Source organism: Cololabis saira, chromosome 16 (genome assembly GCF_033807715.1).
Source record: "Cololabis saira isolate AMF1-May2022 chromosome 16, fColSai1.1, whole genome shotgun sequence".
Taxonomy (NCBI): Eukaryota; Metazoa; Chordata; class Actinopteri; order Beloniformes; family Belonidae; genus Cololabis; species Cololabis saira.
The window spans coordinates 5,186,157-5,204,068 of record NC_084602.1 but is presented as its reverse complement, the minus strand read 5'-3'; the positions used below and the strand labels follow the sequence as shown (position 1 = coordinate 5,204,068).

General features: G+C 42.6%; 1 protein-coding gene across 2 annotated transcripts; it reads left to right on the top strand.

Annotated features, from left to right (window-relative positions):
• Window positions 1–329: 329 nt before the first annotated feature.
• Window positions 330–17,486, top strand: si:ch73-49p17.1 (LBH domain-containing protein 2). 2 transcript variants are annotated; one of them, XM_061743511.1, is made up of 4 exons: window positions 330–418; window positions 7,859–7,937; window positions 11,713–11,884; window positions 15,885–17,486. In XM_061743511.1, exons 2-4 carry the CDS (start codon window positions 7,860–7,862, stop codon window positions 15,971–15,973), a joined length of 339 nt encoding a protein of 112 aa, XP_061599495.1. In that variant the 5' UTR covers window positions 330–418; window position 7,859; the 3' UTR covers window positions 15,974–17,486. The 2 variants fall into 2 exon arrangements, with proteins under 2 accessions (XP_061599495.1, XP_061599494.1); XM_061743510.1 differs by having other exon boundaries at window positions 11,707–11,884.
• The last annotated feature ends 426 nt before the right edge of the window (window positions 17,487–17,912 follow it).

Below are 17,912 nucleotides of genomic sequence, written 5' to 3'. Positions count from 1 at the left end.
TATATATATATATATATATATATATATATATATATATATATATATATATATATATGTAGACAAGTTAGAAAGTAAAAAAAAATAGTATTTCTGAGCCTGTATACTACAACAGTATAATAAAATCCTCTAATGATGGATTTAGTTTTGGTTCCACCCCGAGAATTGAAGTGGCCCCATCTGGCCCCCCCTATAATATTTTTGGAGGGGTCCCTGCCTCCTCCTCCTCCTCCTCCTCCTCCTGCTCATCATCATCATCATCATCATCATCCTCATCACCCTCATCCTCCTCCTCGTCATCCTCGTCACCACCACCAGCAGCAGCAGCAGGTGCAGCATCCTCCTCCTCCTCCTCGGCAGCGGCAGCTCCAGTGTGATGAAGCCGCGCAGGACGGAGGAACTCCCGCTCTGAGACACGCAGGTACGGAGCTCACACTCGCTTTCCTTTCATTTCGCTCAAAGCTGCTTTTTATTAATCTGTAAACAAAGTTAGAGAGTAACTGATCATGCTGATCATTTAGGGTACCTGGTCCCAGAGAGCTGCAGGACTGACTGCGACTCTCTGGGACCAGGTGGGACCGGGGTTTCCTACCTCTGCTTTAAAGTGTTGCAGGTTTGGGATCATTCCCAAAACCCCACTTAGTTTTTTTTTTCTTTTCCTTTCTTATTTTTGCGAGCTGTTCTGAGGGCTGGACTGTGGAACAGGAAAGCGCAAGTCTGTTTGCGGAATGTGTGTCAGTACAGGTGTTGCAGAAAGAGTGTTTGCACGCACCAGTAGTGTCTGCTGCCTTTCCGTCATGTGCATGCAAGTAGATATGAACCTCCACACAACCATGTCGGGATGTTACTGGCATCACCTGCATGATAACGAGTTTCTGCACCTGTAAGCATCACACCAGCTGTCATCTGGGACGACAGGCGCAGGAGATGCCAAAGCAAATGTTAATAGGAGTGGAGTAGTGGATATTTTTTTCTTATTTGCCTTTGGGGCTGTAAAAACTTGCAGGAGTTGTCCGAGGAAGCCGTGGAGGTGCAGCCTCCGGCTCTGGTTTAGTCGCAGGGCTGGATGTGAAGCCGCGGGGAGATGGAGGCAGCGGAGCGGCCATTCCTGTCAGATACTCGCGGTGCGTCTGCCCGGATAAACGGGAGGACTTCTGGCTGGAGAAGTGCCAGTCTGCAGACTCCTGCTTTAAGAACGGAGAGGAATTTGATCTGAAAATGATTCACATGAAAAGTGAAACGTGGAGGAACAAGGAGACAGACGCTGCTGAACACCGAACCCTCCAAACTCAACTTGAGGTTTAGAATTATACATTAAATGCATAACTCATTAATCAATTATCCATTGTTTATTAGCCTGTAAAATAAATATGTTTCTCAGAATAATTAATGGAAACCACTGCTCAAATTACATACTTTATTATCAGTGTTTTTTGGTTTTAGTTAGATTTGTAGGTGGAAGTGTCTGAAGAGAGAATAGATTAAAAGGTTAGAGCTGCAGATCACACACACACACACACACACACACACACACACACACACACACACACACACACACACACACACACATATGTAAATATATATATATATATAAGTGTGTGTGCATATAAATACATCTTTTTTTAAAGAAAGACTTGGGTTGATTATTCATTTAGTTTTGCAGTAAAAATGGAAATGTTGGTGTTAAAACCGGAGGGAAGACAAACTGGGTTGAAAGGTACTGGCTTTTATATATTTCTAAATCATTTATGGAAAAAAGATAAATAAATTGGCATGTACCGGTATTAATAACTATATTAGTGTTATGAGCACCTTTAACTGCCAGTCTGTTCCTGTAAACCTGCAAGTCTCAGTTTGATATCTATTGTGCTTCAGAGATGATGCAGTCTTTTGGCTTTGCAACCTAAGCCATATCAATGTATTTTCTTCAAAACACCACAGAAGAAGAGGAGAATAAAGGTTGAATAGGCAATAATTTAGGCAATACCTTTGACAAGTGGGATCTCAGCTAGCATTTTAAAAATGTACAGATTTGAGCTCAAATTAGGTAAAAAACAAAAAAGATAAACATTCTGATAATTATTTTTTTGTGGTGATCTGATGTAAATAATGTAAATACAAACTTAGTTTTGAGTTTTTTGAATCTCTATACTTCACAGAGAATATTGTCATTTTTATTCCAGGATGAACTGTAGACATAGTTATCATTGACACTATGTTCCAGCCTAAAAATACAAAGAAATATTTGTAATTGACATGGATTTTATTGCACTAAATCATTTCTTCATCATTCCCGAACTAGCAAAAATTCTGTAAACAGGCAAATATTAACGTGGATAACTGAGTTCAACGCTCAAACAGCATGATTTTGAGCCCCATGAAAGTCGTGCTTGTTACTCTTCACATCACCAGAGTAAATATCTTTGACATAGACGCGATGAGCAGAACAGAACCAGGACAGCAGAGCCTTCTCCGTCTGTGACCTGCAGAGCAGCAGACTGGAGCCCGGACAGAGTGACCGCAGCCATTCCCTCTGAGGAACAATACCAGCCTGTGATGGGGAACAAAGGCTGCATTGTCTTCCTGATGAAATGACGATGAAGGGCAAAGGAGAAGTCTCCCAACAGCACAAGCCCGTCCTGACCGGGGGAATCTGTGCGCAGCAGCACACATGAATACCCCCCAATCAGCTCTGGCCTCCAGCGTTCAGGACAAGTGCACTAAAAAAGAAGAACATGCCAAGCTAAGGAAGTGGAAGTTGTAACATGAAGAGCCAGTTTTCATTACTGAGCTGCTGCTTCTGCTGCTGGAGGATAGAAGTGACTTATTAGTTACTCTGACAGTAGACACACAGGTGTTCCTTCTACCCATCCCCCATCCATCCATCCATCCATCCATCCATCCATCCATCCATCCATCCATCCATCCATCCATCCATCCACCAATCATCCATCCATCCATCCATCCATCCATTCACCCATCCATCCACCCATCCATCCATCCATCCACCAATCATCCATCCATCCATCCATCCATCCATCCACCCACCCACCCATCCATCCATCCATCCACCATCCGTCCGTCCATCCATCCATCCATCCATCCATCCATCCATCCATCCATCCATCCATCCATCCATCCATCCATCCACCCATCCACCATCCATCCGTCCATCCATCCATCTATCCATCCATCCACCCATCCACCATCCGTCCGTCCATCCATCCATCCATCCATCCATCCATCCATCCATCCATCCATCCATCCATCCATCCATCCATCCATCCATCCATCTTGCTACACCAGCTGTCATCGTTCAAGAGGTGGCATGTACCCGAGACCAGGGGTCTCCAACCCTGTCCTGCATGTTTTAGATGTCTCCTTACATCAGCACACCTGATTCTAATGAACGGTCATCATTAGCGTGTGATCAGGGTCTGGACCAGTCTGTTGGTGTCTGTTAGGGTGGTGTTGGTGGTGTTGAGGCAGGGAAACAGCGGCCCTGGAGGACTCCAGTTTGACACCCCTGCTTTAAGCCTGTTGTTAAGCCATGATGTTTGGATGCTGGTGCTGTCAGCGAGTAACTGTCTGGTGAACACAGTGGAGAGATGAGCAGCTGAGGACAGAGTGAATATTACATTTATATCATCTTTGCTTAATCATACCCATAAACTTACAAACATTAGAACAATCAAACCCATTTGGTCAAAACCTAAAAATGACAGTGTTAAACATGGTAAACTCTCAAAACGTGACATAAAAGTGTTGTAGCAGGGCTAGTGCTACAACACCCTTTTACACCCTTCTCAACCCTTCCCCACCCATCTACACCCTTCTCAACCCTTCCCCACCCTTCTACACCCTTCTACACCCTTCTCAACCCTTCACCACCCTCTCCCACCCTTTTCAACCCTTCCCTACCCTACACCCTTTCAACCCTTCCCTACCCTTCTACACCCTTTCAACCCTTCCCCACCCTTCTACACCCTTTTCAACCCTTCCCACCCTTCTACATCCTTCCCCACCCTTCTACATCTTTCTACACCCTTCTACACCCTTCTCAACCCTTCCCACCCTTCTACATGCTTCCCCACCCTTCTACACCCTCTACACCGTTCTCAACCCTTCCCCACACTTCTACACCCTTCTACACCCATCTCAACCCTGCCCCACACTTCTACACCCTTCTACACCCATCTCAACCCTTCCCCACCCTTCTACATCCTTCTACACCCTTCTCAACCATTCCCCACCCTCTTACATCCTTCTACACCCTTCTCAACCCTTCCCTACCATTCTACACCCTTCTCAACCCTTCCCTACCCTTCTACACCCTTCTCAACCCTTCCCCACCTTTCTACACCCTTCTCAACCCTTCCCACCCTTCTACATCCTTCCCCACCTTTCTACACCCTTTTACACCCTTCTCAACCCTTCACCACCCTACCCCACCCTTCTCAACCCTTCCCCACCCTTCTACACCCTTCCCCACCCTTTTCAACCCTTCCCCACCTTTCTACACCCTTCTACACCCTTCTCAACCCTTCCCCACCCTTCCACACCCTTCTCAACCCTTCACCACCCTCCCCCACCCTTTTCAACCCTTCCCTACCCTTTCTTCACCCTTTTCAACCCTTCCCCACCTTTCTACACCCTTCTCAACCCTTCCCTACCCTTCTACACCCTTCTCAACCCTTCCCCACCCTTCTACACCCTTCTCAACCCTTCACCACCCTCCCCCACCCTTTTCAACCCTTCCCTACCCTTTCTTCACCCTTCTCAACCCTTCCCCACCCTTCTCAACCCTTCCCCGCCCTTCGACACCCTTTTCAACCCTTTTTGTAGTGAAATGAGGAGGAATCATAGAGATAACTTCTCATTTCAACTAACTGGATCATCCGTTCTTCATCCATGACTGTTTCCTACAGCGCTTTCAACCGGCTTTCAACGCGAGCGACAGGAAGAAAATAGAAGCAGGTCCGACACATTTTCAGCTCAAAACGGCGTGCTGCGTTGCTCGCTGCCAGTTAGGACAGTCCAATAGAAAATAAAGCAATGGAATTGATTTTGTCGCTGACGCTCGCTCGCATCGCATGCAGTTAGGACACGGTAACTCCGCTGGAACAACAACAACAACTCCGCCGGCTGGAGCTTCCGCCATTTTTTCATAGAGGTGTATCGCGTCATTCAGGCAGCCAATCAGCACAGAGCCTCATTATCATAGCCCCGCCCACTCAGAATCCTGCATAGATAATGAGGTTAGAAACGGTAAAGATAAAGACATGGCTCAGAGGCTGAAATTCTAATTTATTTAGAAAAAACAATCAAAACCTTGTTTTGAAGACATTCAAGGCCTGTTTAAAATAGGTATTAGATGCCATAATAGGTCCCCTTTAAAGTGTCATCTCCAATAAGGAGCACGTTTCACTTTGTACTCTCATGAATGTGTGCCATAAGGATTGCAACAGATGTGATGAAGCTATAATTTGAGGCTTTTCCTACCTGCCAAATTGCACGAAGTGACTGAAATTGCACAGACCAGCGTCACACATTCGTTTTATTCATATGTTCATGACATAAAGGAAAAGGCAGAAATAGAAACTCTGGCGGTGCAGTCAGGGGCTGAAAAGCTCAGGTGTAAAAGGGAAATAAAAAAAGGGAAGGTGTGTAAGTGTGTCACAGACAAATAACTGAAATACACTCTGCAAGAGAGGAAACAAGCCCAGAAATGACTCCTTCGTATGAAGAGAGAGTTTATAATGCGATCAGGAATTACTTTGGCATGTCACGTAGTCAGCGTGTGGGCAGGAAAATAAAAGTCAGACCGCCAGTCAGAAACACTCTTTAGATGTCAGTTTAGGAAAATAGGAAAAGTTCTTTCAAAAATGTAAAGCCAAGCCCTGCGTGCTGCAAAATATTCCCTCCATCACCTGCTTTTGGATCCTCGGAGCAGCAAATAACCCAATCCCCAGCGGAGAGGCATGACCCCGAAAATATTTATGAGCAGTCTGACTGCTGACAGCTGACTGTTCACAGGAGCAGCGCAGCTTAAACAATACATCCAACCAGAGGAACGAGGCACACAGATGGACTCAAAGCTTTGTGAGATGTACAGCTTGTTGTAGATTTAAAAGAGATCAAAGGTCTACAATGTTTATTCAGCGTTAGTTACTATTTACAGACGTTTCATTATGCTGCTCTGAGACTGTGACTGAACATTGGCCACTAAAGCATTTTCATTCATCTGAAACATCGGCCCTATTGAACTATCAAATGGTGACAGATTTCAACTGTTGCTTCATTCATGCACTTTCATCCACATCAAAAAGAGATGATACGGTTCAAGGTTTCATTGGTGCCAGTCCAAGTCTGTGCTGGTTTATTTCTTTTAGACATTTTTATTGCTTTTACATTAAACAATATACAGATGTTTACAGCGTTATAGGTTGTAGATAATATAAGCATACTATGGCTGTAATATTAAAATACTTACAAGTATACAAGATCCCTCCCCCACCCACTCCCCACCCCAACCCTCCCAACAATCCCCATCGTCCCTTTGAGTCCAGATAAGTACATAAAAATGATTGTCCATTATTCCAGTGTAAAAAATTAAATTTTAAAATTAAGAACAAAACAAAAAAAAGGGAAAGAAAGAGGAAAAAAGGGGTGGGTGTTAGAACGGAGTATTAGGGCCAAACTAAGACAAAAAAAATGGAAATTAGGAGAATAAAGTCATAATATTACGAGAATAAAGTCGTAAAATTACGAGAATAAAGTCATAATATTACGAGAATAAAGTCATAATATTAAATATATTATAAATATATAAATATAACTTCACAAGATGCTCAATATTCCACATTTTAACACAGGGAGAAGATGCTCTTCCTGTTAGAGTTCTCATAAATTATATTCTCATAATATTACGACTTTATTCTCATAAATTATCACTTTATTCTTGTAATGTTACGACTTTATTCTCGTAATGTTACGACTTTATTCTCATAATATTACGACTTTATTCTCATAATATTACGACTTTATTCTATTATGACTTTATTCTTGCGTTTTGTGAGGAGCCTTTAAGGGTGTATCTGATTTTCTCCAGCTTCAAAAAATGCATGACATCTCTAATCCACCTGGTGAAGTTAGGTGGAGCTTGTTCTTTCCAGGAAAGAAGATTGAGACGTCTGGCAATCAAGGAGGAGAAAGCTATAATTACATAAGCTTTGCCTTTAAGGGACTGTGTTTCAGGAGCGAATCCAAATAGGGCACATGCAGGATTGGGGTTGATGACTTTTTGAAGCCACTGCAAAAACTCAAAATCTTACCTGGAATATTTGTCTTATTTCTAGTAAAAATGTCAAATTTTTAGTCAAAAAATCTCATTACACTTAAAACAAGAGTAATTACCAGAAAAATTACTTATTATTTAACAATTTTCACCTGTTTCAAGTAAATTTTCACTTGAAATAAGTAGAAAAATCTGCCAGTGGGACAAGATTTATCTTCTTATTACAAGCAAAATAAATCTTGTTCCACTGGCAGATTTTTCTACTTATTTTAAGTGAAAATCTACTTGAAACAGGTGAAAATTGTTGTTTTTTCCAGTGATGAGTCTTGTTTTAAGTGTAATGAGATTTTTTTGACTAAAAATGAGACATTTTAACTAGAAATAAGACAAATATTCTTGTTAAGATTTTGAGTTTTTGCAGTGCATCGTGGAATAGGCGTTAAAAATGTTGGTCCAGAATGTGTTAAGTTTGGGGCAGGACCAGGACATGTGTATATGATCTGCTGGTTGATCTCTGTGTGGCGGTTTATTGATGGGTGATCGTGGACATGTGTTCTCCTGCAGGATGACTGAGGTGATGAACTCTCTGGAGCCGGGGACGGAGGACTTCAGTGGAGGAGGAACCGGAGGAGAGCAGGGCTCAGTATCCTACCGGTCTGTGTGTTTGTATGTGTTTGTGTCTCCAGTACTGTAACACATCTCTGTTAACATGCTCGTGTGCCGGTGTCGTGCCAAAAAGTAAGTGCCTGCCAGAATCTGATTTCTGGCCGCAGGAGCGCGCACAGCAGCCCGTTGAGCGACAGCGCTAAAACATGTCATGTCATGTTCTGGGTCTCTGGAAAGCGTCTAGAGGGAATGCACATGGTAGAAAGACTGAGTGGTAGAAAGACTGAGTGGCAGCTCAAACTTTCAGTTTGAGCAAGTTGAAAACATCTAAAATGGGAAAGAGCTGTTGTGTGATCGACTGTAATCATAGATTTAGCAAGAAATCTGAGTTATCGTTTTACAAACGGCCGAAAAATAAGCTTAAAAGAGACAAATGGATCACTGCAATTCTCAGAAACAAACCAAACAATGTGCTGCTATTCATTTGAGTGAGAAACATAATGCAGACTTTCAAGACAGTTGCTCTTCCCTGACATGAACATCCAAGCAAGGTCAACCTCTGATTTTTTATTTACCCAGGCAAGCAATTTAAGAACCAATTCTTATTTGCAAATGTACCCTGAACAAAGAGCATAAGCACTTTGAGGGGAGAGGGGAAGGGGAGTGCTAGAAATAAAAAACAATGTTATTTAAAATTGCATAATAATACAATAAATATGTACAATAAATATAAATACAAAAACATTGAAAAACATTAAGACATTGGGATGTGGCAAGTCGGCCTGATCAACTGGTGCAAGAGCCAACTGTAATTTGTTTCAGATTTTGTTTGAAGACAGACTGATATATGAGGGCAGAGAGATCAGACATTTCAACGCTCAAAAACTGAGAACTACATGTCAGAATCCATCTGGTCTTAGCCGGTGGAAATGAGCAGCCTATTAGCATAAAGACCTGATTAGCTGTCAACAGCCACGTTGAAGGGGTGACGACTCTGGCTGGATTTACAGCCACGAGAGTTTGAAACCCAGCAGTCATTGCAGGGCGCAAAATGCCTTTGTATTCTAGAAAGTCCCGTCCAACCTGTCCAGAGGTTGACAAAACTGTGGAAGTGATCCCAAGCACACAAGAGTCTTCATAGTGCAGTCAGGACAGATGTCGGCTTGGCTCAAATTCTGGGAGTACTTAAAAAAAAAGCTGTAAGGCAAGTTTATTTGTACAGCACAATTCAACACAAGGTAATTCAAAGTGCTTTACATCAACATTAAAAGCGGCAAGATACAATTAAACAGCACAAGTAAAAAGCACAAGTTGTTAGAAAGTAAGGGCAGTAGAGTACAGCAGGTACATCTCATTCTTACAATAGCAAGAATTATGTTTCTATACGGTCAAAACGTACAAAGACCGGGTCAAATACAGTATTACAGTATTATTAAAGTAATCCGTAACAATTTGTTTGGTGAATTAAACCAATCTGACAATTCTATGCCACAATGCCTGTTTCCAGGTCTTATTTCACACAACTAAGGAGAATTATGTTTCTAAACGGTCAAAACGTACAAAGACCGGGTCAAATACAGTATTACAACAGTAATCCGTGCAGATTCGTGCGGTGAATCAAACCAATTCGACAATTCTACGTCACTGTACATAAATGAATGCTTAGAAATCTCAGTGGACCGAAGCAACACAGTAAAGAGGATTAGGTCTGCATTTCTTCATATCTGACATGGATAAGGTCACACAGAAAAACGGTTTACTTAAGTTAATGCTATAAAGGTACTGAGCTAACTGGGTGTATTAGCTAATACAAATCCTGTACTTCAGCTTAGTTTTTGTTAAATTAATAATATTGGTGTTCATCTCAAGTTGTATTAACCTCATTTTAAGAACCAGATTTTCTCTTCGTTCGTTCGTTCGTTTTCATTTATTTCAAACATGTATAAAAAACAAGAAAAGAAAAAAGAAAACAAATACAGGTACATTCCACCACATAAAGAACAAAAAACAACATCAAAACACATATTTCAAGTTACATGTTCGAAAAGGAGTGGGAGGAAGTATAAACTTATTTAATCCCACCCCCTTTCCACAACTAAACATAAATGATGTCTGTATTTTTTTTTTATACTATACACTAATTTGTATTTATATATCATTTTTACAAAAATAACCTGTTTAATACAAGATGTAAGCTCTATCATAAATATAATATAACTATGATATAAATATAATATGTATATCTAAGTATATAAACATACAAGGACAACATGACAAAATAGCAGAACACACACAGCTGGTATTCCCTTTTATACCTCAAATAAACCATTTCTTTATATTTCTTCTTAAATTGTTTTATGTTTGTACATTCTTTTAACTCCAAATTCAAACCATTCCACAGATTAATTCCACAAACTGATACACAAAAACGTATTTTTGTTGTACGCACAAATAAAGATTTTAAGTTTAGTTTACCCCTTAAATTACAACCCCCTTCCCTCCCCATGAATAATTTCTGAATTTTATCTGGTAGCGGGTAACATCTCTTTTTCATGTCTCGATACATAAAAACTGAAACTGAAGAGATCTGCCATTTCTTCATCAGAGAAGTCAGTGCACTATTTTTCCCACTTTGATTTTTGCCGGATGTCTCCCATCGATTCCATCCCCTCTCACTGGTGATACCAGTACGGGGGTTTTACACCCCCAGACATGACAGCCAGTACTGGAGTTGTAAAAAAAAAAATTGTGGATTTTATCATATGGGGACAGATAATTTGTGCTGATTACAAATGATATAATATATTACAAATAATAGCAGTGACCAAAACACCTGCAGAAATACTGCAGGAATGACATAGCAGCAGTTAAATGCAGCCTTCTGTAAGCTTTAAATATCCACTGGGCTTACATCAAATACATCAAAACACAACAATAAAAAACTGTTTTCTGAATTATCAATATGACTCTGTCCTTCACAGGATAAGTAACATGGATCACTGCAAAAACTCAAAATCTTAACAAGAATATTTGTCTTATTTCTAGTTGAAATTCATTATGTCACGTCTGGTGTATGGTGTGGACCCAAACGCAGAAGAGCAGGAGGCTAGAGTTGCAAAAACCAAGGATTTATTCCAGAAAACCAAAAACAAAGCGCTGCTTGGCAGGATCAAAAGAAACTAAACAGGGATCAAAAAACTTGGCAGGAAACATGGAGGACAAAACAGTACGGACCGACAGGGAACAAGGGAATGACAAGACCAGATATACACAGGGGATAACGAGACACGACGAGACACAGGTGCAGACATCAGGGCAGATGGGACACAGGCGGGGCAAAACAGAAACTGAAAGGCTTGGGGGAATGTCAAACCCTGACACATTACACTTAAAACAAGACTCATCACTCGAAAAAACAACAATTTTCTCCTGTTTCAAGTAGATTTTCACTTGAAATAAGTAGAAAATCTGCCAGTGGAACAAGATTTTTTTGCTTGTAATAAGAAGATAATCTTGTCCCACTGGCAGATTTTCCTACTTATTTCAAGTGAAACTTTACTTGAAACAGGTGAAAATGGTCAAATAACTTTTCTGGTGTTATTTTTCTGGTGATGACTCTAAATGTTGAAATAGCAGTAAAACCACATTCATTGATAAAATGACATAAGGGAGGGAAAGGGGGGATGGCAGTTTTACAGGGGGGAGGATTTGGACTGTTTTTATTTCAGGGGGGGATGCCATCCCCCCTCATCCCCCCTCAACTCCAGTGCTGATGACAGCCATCCAGTTACCCTTACATCAGTGAGAAACAGATCTTCCCAGGTACTCATGACAGGTATCCCAAGTTGTCCAAGAGGCTTCCGTCCATCGTGGTGGAGCCCAGCGATGCAGCGGAGGTGGAGAGCGGGGAGCTCCGCTGGCCGCCGGATGAACCCAGCGCCCCAGACGCTGCTGAGAGCCGAAGCGTGGACGAGCAATCGACAGGTGAGGAGGAAGCACTAGATGACCTCGGGGTGTTTTTGCATCTGTATTTGCATTTCAGTCCTTAGAGAATATGTACTATTTAAAAGTGATGCAGGACGAGTGAACCAGTCACATCTCTTGTGGATACTGTCATTTATTTTTAACCAAATCATCATTACAATGACCTATTGAGATCACCCGGGTCAAAGTAAATGGAAGAAATTCCATTTTTTCCAGGCGTTTTCCATAATGTCCCAACTTTCTCTGATGGATAAATGTATATACGTATTCCTTTTTTATCTGATATTCATTTAGGCCCCGTTTACACGTAGCAAAAACGGTGGTGTTTTCATGCGTTTTGGCCGTTCGTTTACACGAAAATGAAGCTCAAAGTCAGTAAAAATTGTTTTTGTAAATACCCAGCTATGTGTAAATGTTTCCTTAGACCTCTCCATCCATCAACACACCGGATTCAAATGAATGGTTGTCATCAGCTCGTCATCATGCATAAATTGTGCCAAACTTACACGATTAATTCAAAATGTTCAAAATGGCCGACTTCCTGTTCGGTTTCGGCCATGGCGCCAAGAGACTTTTCTTTAAGTTGCGACATGATACAGGTGTGTACCGATTTTCGTGGATGTACGTCAAACCGTATTGTGGGGATTGAGACACAATGTTTTTTCTGTATGGAGCAATCAGATGAAAGGGGGGCACGCTTTTTGGCGTCTAGCGTCGCCATGGTAACGCTTTTGACTGAGAAAAGTGATGTGCGTCCTCGCAGGATGGAGATGCACATTTTGATGTATAACACACCTGGGTTCATGTTACGGTTCGGGCCGTATTAACTGCCGAAGGAATTGCATAAATTATGCCAAAATTACACAATTAATTCAAAATGGCCGACTTCCTGTTGGGTTTCGGCCATGGCACCAAGAGACTTTTCTTTGAGTTGTGACATGATACAAATGTGTACCGATTCGTGCATGTACGTCAAACCCTATTGTGGGGCTTGAGGCACAAAGTATTCTAGGGGGCGCTGTTGAGCCATTAGGCCACGCCCATTAATGCAAACCATTAAATGTCAACGTTTAGGGGGGCAAAAAGGCCCTCATTTCGTCGGAAAAATGAAAAAAAAAACAAGGAAAAAAACAAGAAAGAAAGAAGAAAGAAAGAAAGAAAGAAAGAAAGAAAGAAAGAAAGAAAGAAAGAAAGAAAGAAAGAAAGAAAGAAAGAAAGAAAGAAAGAAAGAAAGAAAGAAAGAAAGAAAGAAAGAAAGAAGGAAAATTCCTACAGATACAATAGGGCCTTCGCACTGTCAGTGCTTGGGCCCTAAATATCAGGTCCATCTAATCATCTCCTCTCAAACAGCTCTGGAGTCGTACAACAGGATGAATGTTATTTTCCATTAAGAGTGGGTTATGTAAAGGCCCGGGTTAGTGCAGTCTGCTGTGGATCTGCCCGAGACCGGCTCTTTCCGGAGACGTCACTGGCATCCGTGGCTGCCTCTAAATAGCACCTGACTTTACAAAATGCAGCGGAACAGTTCGTACAGAAATGGTCTTTTTTGAAAAACTGGAGCATTTGACACCTTTTTCGCTCATTTAAAGTCAACATTCACGTTCTGCGATGATGTTTTAGCTTTTATTTTATGTTAATTTTAATTGAGTTAAAGACATGGTGCCAGAAAGTAATTTCTTCCCCTTTTGACTTTGACATGTTTAAGTAATTACCACGGTCTTGAAAAGCTTTGAGGAACCTGTCAAACTCAGAAATGTATCTGCAATTTTCAGAAACAGTTCTTCTACGAGTTCCTGTCATCTTTTTTGGTCTGCCTGATTTTAGGAAATTGCTCTGGTAAAATGTGTTCAGAGGAAATGGAGTGTGTTTGGGTTGACAGCAATGTCAGTCCAGCGACTCAGGACATATGCAGGACTCAAAATAAATAAGTGTTGAAAATGTGTTGGATGGGTTTAACTCAGGGGGTCGGCAACCCAAAATGTTAAAAGAGCCATATTGGACCAAAACAACAAATATGTCCATCCATCCATCCATCGTCCGCCGCTTATCCGTTCCCAGGGGCAGCAGCCTCAGCAGAGATGCCCAGACTTCCTTCACCCCAGACACTTCCTCCATCTCTTCCTCCATCTCTTCCTCCAGCTCTTCCAGGGGAGTTCGAGGCGTTCCCAGGCCAGCCGAGAGACAGTCTCTCCAGCGTGTCCTGGGTCTTCCCCGGGGTCTCCTCCCGGAGGGACATGCCTGGATACCTCCCTAGGGAGGAGGGACATGCCTGGAACACCTCCCTAGGGAGGAGGGACATGCCTTGAACACCTCCATAGGGAGGAGGGACATGCCTAGAACACCTCCCTAGGGAGGAGGGACATGCCTGGAACACCTCCCTAGGGAGGAGGGACATGCCTGGAACACCTCCGTAGGGAGGCGTCCAGGAGGATCCGATACAGATGACCAAGCCACCTCAGCTGACTCCTCTCAATGTGAAGGAGCAGCGGCTCGACTCCGAGCTCCTCCCGGGTGACTGAACTCCTCACCCTATCTCTAAGGGAGCGTCCAGCCACCCTGCGGAGGAAACTCATCTCGGCCGCTTGTATCGGCGATCTCGTCCTTTCGGTCACTACCCAAAGTTCATGACCATAGGTGAGTGTAGGTGCGTAGATTGACCGGTAAATCGAGAGCTTCGCCTTTCGACTCAGCTCCCTCTTCACCACGACAGGTACATCGACCGCATAACTGCGGGCGCTGCACCGATCCGTCTGTCAATCTCCCGCTCCATCGTTCCCTCAATCGTGAACAAGATCCCGAGATACTTGAACTCCTCCACCTGAGGCAGGACTTCTCCACCCACCCGGAGAAGGCACGCCACCCTTTCCCGGTGGAGAACCATGGCCTCGGTTTTGGAGGTGCTGATTCTCATCCCTGCCACGTCGCACTCGGCCTCAAACCGCCCCAGCACATGCTGAAGGTCCCAGTCCGATGAAGCCAACAGGACAACATCATCTGCAAAAAGCACAGATTGAAATCCTGAGGTTCCCAAACCGGATCCCCTCCGGCCCCTGGCTACGCCTAGAAATCCTGTCCATAAAAATTATGAACAGGACCGGTGACAAAGGGCAGCCCTGCCGGAGTCCAACATGCACAGGGAACAAGTCTGACTTACTGTCGGCAATGCGAACCAAAGTCCTGCTCCGATCATACAGAGACCGGACTGCCCTTAATAAAGGGCCCCGGACTCCATACTCACTGAGCACCCCCCACAGAATGACACGAGGGACGCGGCCAAATGCCTTCTCCAGATCCACAAACAACAACAAATATGTCTGGAGCCGCAAAAAATGTAAAGTCTTGTATAAGCCTTAGAATGAAGGCAACACATGCTGTATGTATCTATATTAATTATATTAGCCTACTATCAATGACTAAGTTGGCTACAAATACACAAGAGTTCACATACCTACATAAAAGCTCAGTTTGCTCAATCTCGATCACATCACACGACTCAACACAATAATTGAGTAGCTGGTGCTGAATTTATGTCGGTGACGTTACCTGTCATTTTAAAGGCCGTTTCCTTCACTGTCTTAGCGGAGAGAGTCTGTATTGTTTTTGAAGTCTGCAAATAGGTCTGCAATGAATGCAAATGATTCGGTCCAAGAAACAGCCACCTGCCTGGCGCCGCCCTGCTGGTAGAAACGTGTGTCGCAGGCTATGACGCAAATCTTCGTTAACAGAAATGTTGAAATTTTGTATTTATTCTACACATTTTTACAGCATTGGAAAATGTTAAGAATGTTTGTGTCATGTTTGTCCTCCTACAGAAACCATATTAAAACAAAAACTATATTTCCATCCCCCCCCTTTAACTGATGCTGTGTGCTATGAAAATATTTGCTGCATTGTGAGGGGTTCAAACTTGGCCTATTATCAAGCTGATTTCCAACCTTGACATTCACAAGTATAAAACCATGAAAAGGACCATTAATCCAGAGTGTGTATGTTGTTCCAGACGAGGAGGAGGCGAGCGGCGGAGCGGGTGAAGAGGGTGAAGAGGGTGAAGAGGGTGAAGAGGCCTCCGGGGTGCAGATGCAGGACTGAACACACTCTCCTCCGGTGACACACGTGACTGTGAGCGTGTCTGGACCTGGACCGGAGGGAACCAGACCTCACAGATCAGCACCTTTAAGGACAGAAATATTAGGAAGGGAGGATGGTAGAGAAATTGATTCCCAAACGAGTCCTGTCAGCACGTTCAGAGTAAAGGATTTTGTTCAGAAACATGTACGTTAATACTGGCCAATAAAAAGGGACCAATATAGAGGGAATGCGCATGGCGTCACAGATGCGGCATCACAGCGGGTTACGTCCACTGAGTGGCAGAAAGACTGAGTGTCAGAAAGACTGAGTGTCAGAAAGACTTTCAGTTTGAGCAACTGGAAAACATCTAAAATGGGAAAGAGCTGTTGTGCGATCGACTGTACTCATAGGGTTAGCAAGAAATCAGAGTTATCGTTTTACAGACTGCTGAAAAATAAGCTTAAGAGAGACAAATGGATCGCTGCAATTCACAGAAACAACTGGATTCCAGACACCGAAACGTGGATTTGCGGTTCCCATTTTGTATCAGCTAATGTTGGATTTTTGGGTAGCTAACGTTAAACGTTAATCACTTTAATTTCTACAACAAATCCTGCCTTGAAGTAGGACCAAGCATCAAGACTTTTGTTTGCCTTCAAGCTTTGCTTCGTGTATTTCCCCGGTGTAGAAATTAAGTACATATAAATATCAGGAAACTGGATTGGTGGCCAAATATTAATGTCCATGGACCACTGGTTCTTGGTAACTGTATCAAATATTAATGTCCATGGACCACTGGTTCTTGGGGTAACTGTACGGGTCACTGTTAAGTCCAACTGCCTTTAATTTAAGCCGATAATCAGCTGTTATCCCGTCTTCTCCACTAGTTGCAGCCATTTTTGCTGATGTTTTGCCACTCAGTGTGAGTAAGGGGGCGTAATTGGGGAAGTGACGTCAATGCAGACCCTCTATTCCACTCTGTCATATTTTTTTCCCACATCACAGTTTGACTTAGATGAGAAGTTGGCTGCATTAAAATAAAAACTTGTTTTCTGTGTCCTCCCTTCCATCACACCTGCAGTCACACTTCCGGCTTTGTAAATAAGGATTCACCTGATGAGCTTTTCATTTGCAGCGAGACCTGGACAGGTGTTTTCTAAATACTGTGTTAAGCATCCAGCTTTTGTGTGCCATACAGCCACTAATGGTAGTTTTTACTCAAGCTGTAAAAGTGCTGTAGTTTGGTGATCTTTGTCTCATTTTGTAAAAAGTGTATCAGAGTATTTGATTAAGAACAAATCTATGTCTTTATTTGATGTTATGGCTTTCTTTACTATTCTATGTTCATACAGTAGATGTTAAAGGGGGTGTAAATGTGATGTTTTCCTCACAACATTATAGCAATATGTTCACTGGAATTTCAAGACAGTCCATTTTGTTACTGAAGTCTAAAGAAACAGTATATTTTAGATGGCTGTTGCTTGTCCCCGTTGTATTTTTTTAAATACTAGAAGCATAACTTATTGCAGAAGAAATAAACCTTTTGAAATTTCCTGTATCTGTCCTTTTTGAAATTCCTCGTCCCTGTGGTTTGAACTGCAAAGGTTAGGTATGTTCTGGCTTTTGAAGTCTTTTACGTTATAACAGAAAAGAAGAGTCTTAATGGCACCTGCATTGCACATGGACATGCTCTTTACTCCTGGTGTTAGAAAATCACCACATGAGGCTCAAGTGAGCTCTTGTGATTGGATAAATCCCTCTTATTCTGTAAAGACATGCATATGAATCCCTGGCTTTGTGCAGAGGATGTCAGTTGAGCAGGCTTTCCTTCATTACTGCTCTGAAAAACACGTCGCTGACCGTACGCAGCCCAGACTGCAGCCCCTCTCGGTGTGCTCGGCCTGCTTGGCCTTTATAATAATAAAGAATAATACATTTTATTTATAGAGCGCTTTCTCAA